Source organism: Arachis stenosperma, chromosome 10 (assembly GCF_014773155.1).
Source record: "Arachis stenosperma cultivar V10309 chromosome 10, arast.V10309.gnm1.PFL2, whole genome shotgun sequence".
Lineage (NCBI taxonomy): Eukaryota > Viridiplantae > Streptophyta > Magnoliopsida > Fabales > Fabaceae > Arachis > Arachis stenosperma.
The window spans coordinates 122,153,668-122,158,736 of NC_080386.1; the positions used below are offsets into that span (position 1 = coordinate 122,153,668).

At 32.7% G+C, this 5,069-nt stretch overlaps 1 protein-coding gene across 1 annotated transcript; it reads right to left on the minus strand.

Moving 5' to 3' along the window:
* Window positions 1–689: 689 nt before the first annotated feature.
* LOC130954306 (ATP synthase subunit gamma, mitochondrial) lies at window positions 690–4,656 on the minus strand. The gene is made up of 9 exons (XM_057881044.1): window positions 4,422–4,656; window positions 4,108–4,151; window positions 3,828–3,980; window positions 3,497–3,610; window positions 2,428–2,555; window positions 1,771–1,893; window positions 1,474–1,593; window positions 1,152–1,273; window positions 690–1,014 (listed from the first exon to the last, which is right to left on the minus strand). The coding sequence occupies exons 1-9, from the start codon at window positions 4,511–4,513 to the stop codon at window positions 945–947; spliced, it is 966 nt and encodes a 321-aa protein (XP_057737027.1). The 5' UTR covers window positions 4,514–4,656; the 3' UTR covers window positions 690–944.
* Window positions 4,657–5,069: the final 413 nt, after the last annotated feature.

Below are 5,069 nucleotides of genomic sequence, written 5' to 3' on the forward strand. Positions count from 1 at the left end.
TTAAAATAAAATCCCAACCACAACGAGATAAACGAAAGTTATTTACATAATTTCAAGAAGGATGACAAAAGCATGTAGAACGAACATTTAGAATGTTGCAAACTCATTTCACAATCAATCATGGCCCATCACGATTTTGGGATAAAGAAAAACTTGGAATAATAATGAGAGCTTACATCAATATACCGTGCTAGCAACTTTACTAAACTCCCTTTGCTCCTCAGAAGTTCATTCAAAGAAATGTCGAATTTCATTACCGACAAAAGCATCAACGGCAGAGTTTACTATTACAGCGTCTTTTTTTAAATTAAAAATGAAACTCAGAATCTACGACCTCTAAATAAATATAAAAAGACTATAAAAAGACTATACCATTTACCGTGTCTTTGTTATTACTTTATTTATGTAATGTATTTTTTTTTTATTGTTATGCTTAATTAGATAATATTTTAAAGTCAATTTTCATCCGTGTGTAATATCTTTTAAATATGATATATAGACATTAATTTTTTATTTTATATTTATATTTTAGTTAAATATGATATGTAGACTTAAATTATTTTTAATTGTTTCAAATAATTTTAATTAAGTTTAAATTAAAATGAGACCAAATATTAGAGTGACAAATAATAATAATAATAATAATAATAATAATAATAATAATAATAATAATAATAATAATAAGAGAGGGGAAAAAAAGACCCACCATTATTAAAATTGAAAATCTTATGATGAGTCACTTGGGTTGTTTAACAGACATGTTCCAAAAAACACAATTCCAGAAATGTCTGACAAACCATGAAAATCCCCAAAAATGGGCTTCGCATTGGAATAATTATTACACAAGAAAGAAAACTACGGAGGAAAAAACTGTCTCACCGGCAATTTCGAAAGAACAACTTAATTTCGTCATTGTTGAATATACTACAAAATGAACTGTGCAATTAACCTTCCAGTGCTGAAGCTCCAGATATAATCTCAATCAATTCAGTGGTGATTGATGCTTGACGAGTTCTGCCAGAAAAATGAACAAAATCAGCATTCTACAACTTCAAATGCAAAATACACACCAGAACAAGCGAGTTACTTGATCAAAGCTTTGATCATTGTTCGCGTGCCACAACCAAATACAAGAGAGAGAAAGTAGTGACCTGTTGTAGGTGAGAGTGAGTCGGTCGAGCATATCTCCAGCGTTCCTGCTAGAGCTGTCCATGGCAGACATTCTTGCTCCTTGTTCACTGCAAGCATTCTCCAACACCCCATTGAACAATATCTGTAGCAAAAGTGGGTATAAAATACAAAATCGTAAGTAGAGTGTGACAGAAAGACATTAAATTAACTGGTAAAAGATTTTATGGATTGCCCAAAAGTATCAATTTGAATTGAACAGAGTGACAAAAGAAACCATAAACATTAACCAAGTCTTGAGAATTCTGAAAACAAACAAAAATATGAAGCGAAATCTACACTCACACAAGAAAACTGGAACTCAGCCAGATTCTGAAGAACTTCTCCTTTTGTCTCGGCACCTTCAATTTCATAAGAGTCTAGCTCCCCAAGCTTTCCCCCAGCTTCAGCCTCTCTCTCCACAATCTACAGGAAATTGAAATCATTAACAATACTAGAATTAGCAGATGGTATGCAATTAAACTCAAACTGCAAAACATATTCAAGTCGCTTCAAGTCTTGCTGCATAACATGTAAAGGGCAAAGGTCCACTGCAGTGACAACTTGGATACCCTAGACAACATAATGCTGGATAAGTAGTACCTCAGGAGAGAGCACAGTTGACACAGTTGGCATAAATTGGACAACTGAATGGAACTTGTTGAACACAATCCTTAAGGCATCAAACTCCACATTCTTTAGGATGTCATCTGCCAAGACTGAAACCTGAAAACATAACAATTCCAAAGAATGAAAAAGTCAGGAAAGAGTCATCAATCAACAATTTTGATTCACCATAATCAAAGTCAACATGAAGTTTCCACCTTCAACATGAAGTATTACTCTACTAAGCAGGGCTGGCTATATACTATATCAACCAATGCCAATATGCTCCATCAACGGCTAAAATTTTCAGTGATTCCATGTAGATTAAATTCACAATTTCAACAAGCAACGAGTGCTTAATTTTGTTTTTAAAGGGGTAAACAAAAGATTTCAACATTAAAATGTAAAAAATACACTACTAAGTTTTAATTTGCAGAATATTCTCTGTTACAAATATCCGTCTCAGTTACTGAATTCACTTTTCCTTAGTTATTAAACTATTGATCCCTATCATTTTCCACTGTAATTAAAAGTCACAAAACCAAAATATAAGAAGTTAAATGCAAAAATTAACACAAACACAAGAACTTTAAATCAGAAGTTATAGAGGAGGAAAATTAAACCATGGAGCAGTTAAGAGACAGAATAAATAACCTGAGAATAGTTCAGGGGATTCTTCTGCAGCTCAGTTATGCTGAGACTAATGTCATCCTTGGAATCACGTATCAATTGAGCCTTAGCCTTCTCACCCAATATGACATACTTTGTCTCTTTCTCAGGCCCTATAGAAGTAAGGATGTATAATAGTCAATAGCCAAAAATAGAGAAAAAGGAAAGCGAGAGAGAGACACTAGAATAAACCGGAATACACAAAACACTGCTGTAACTTAAGACAGGATATTTTTAAAAAAGAATTGTATAAAGGAGAAAAATTATTAGTCCTCAATGCAATCCACGTAATTTTTTTTTTCCCGATAAAAGGAATCCACGAAAATATTATATTCACATAAAATATTTGAATATCACCAGTTCTATAGGACTTTAATTATTACTTGTTTTAAAATTTTTCAATACTAACAGTCATTTGTTACAAGATTTTAGTCAATATGCACGTAACATTCAATTGTACCACTGAATGGGTAGTATGAGTATATCATATGTTAATTTTCTATGTTGGAAACCACCACCTAGACAAGCATGCCAATGAAATACAAGGATCTCATATTCCCTGTTTCTTTCTGATTAAATGAGTACTCGATATTTACTCTCAAAACCCCAACTTCTGCAGCATTTGACTTTCATATTTCAGTTAGAATTGACATGAGGAGTAATTTATGTTTGGTAGTTCAATCTGAGAAGTGATTTTGACAACATTGAGTGAAAACTAGAAGTGATTATCACTTCTACTGAAAATCTGGAATTGATTTTGGATTGCTACAATCCATTTTAGCAATAGCTAGTAATGAAACCAAACAAGATGCTAAAAAAAGAGACGGAAAAAAAAACAATTCTAAGACCCTAGAATGGGTATTCAGGGATGCAAACATCCAACAAACATGCTCTGGCCACTGAAAGAGGATCATCATCATCCGAACATTTTCTATTATAAAATCATTGAATATAACAAAATTACAGTTTCAACCGTTTCATTTTAATAAGGGAACACAATTCTGACAAACATAAAAAGTAATTAACCCAAGAAGATATGAAGTGGAATAAGTACCAGAGCTCAATTTGTGCAAAATCCTGCTTATCTTGACAGATGTGGAATTGATACCACCACAAAGACCTTTGTCTGAAGAAACGGTAACAATAACACTCTTCTTGACATTAACACCTAAACACCATTTCAAATTCATCAGAAACTCAATCTAATTAAAAAAACAGATGTGTGTGTGTGAGAGCTAACCCATGTCATAAACTATTGCAAAATCACTACATGAATAGGTATATGGAAAAAATCAGAATATGTAATAAACTAATAATCGAACATCAATCACCATTCATAAACTGTTAAAAGAAGGCCAAAAAGATAAAAAGAGTGCACTACGTACTGGGAGAGTCACCCAGAAGGGCAGTGAATGGTTGCCAGAGGCCACGGGAGTTTTCAGCTCTGGTTTGAATAGCTCTAAGCTTAGAGGCTGCAACCATCTTCATTGCCTTTGTGATCTTCTGGATATTCTTAACACTCTTCATCCTGTTTCTCACTGCACCATTCAATTACACAAATTCACCAAAAAAATGCTAGTGAATAATTTTATTAAGAATAAAAACTTCTAACACGGAGCAAAACCAATAAAAAACATCAAAACATCATTAGATATTGATCCTTACCAACTTGAGTCGAAATAGAGCGCACTCCGTTGGGAGCTTGTTCTCTGTTAATAACGTAAAATCATGTGCTTTAGCGAACATATAACATCTACCATCACATTGCATATATAAATATGTAAATTTCAGATCTTCAGATTCAAAAAACAGAATGCTCAGCATAAAAAAGAAAAATAAAAAAAAAATGATGCTAGATCATGATTTGTTCGTTACAGCGGAAAACGAGAAATATTTCTCAGATAAAAAATTTCTATAAGCTAAGGTTAATTTCTTCGAATCCCTAAAAAGAAAAGTAGAATGGAAATGGTGGAACTGACTGAGAGTGAGAGATGAGAGAGGAGCGGATAGGAGAAGAGAGGAGTGGGGTGGCGAATCGCCTCCCTTCACGACGGAGAGCAGCCATGGCCATTTCGGTAACAGGGAGATTCTTCTCGTTCGGTGATCGGTTCTTCCGAAACCCTAGGGTGATGGTGATGCGATGAAAGGGTGCAACCTTGTGTGTGTTTCTTCTCTTTACTTTTTCACTCGTGTTGTGTCAACCCTACGCACTTCTCACTTTCACTAGCTTCTATTACATGACTGGTTCAATAACATGACCACGTGGCGCAATACATTTTTTCAATAATAATAATAATAATAATAATAATTAAAATAAAAATGGGATAGCAAAACAGTAATAAAAGAAAAAGTCTAGTAACCAACATTTTTATTAAAATTTGGTAGTGTTTGTTTGGGTATCATTATTTTGATAAAAAAATTTTAATGAAAAAAGATCTTTTTTATTTTTTAGTGTGTTTGGCAAATTTCTAGTAGTAAAAGTAAAAGCACTAGAAAAATAAAAAAATATATCTTTTTTGAGAAGTTATAATTTATATCTTTTTTTAAAAGGTCTTTTTTCCTTAAAAAAAGATATTTTTTATGTAATAAATAAACAAAAAAGTATTTTTATATTATTATACCTAAAC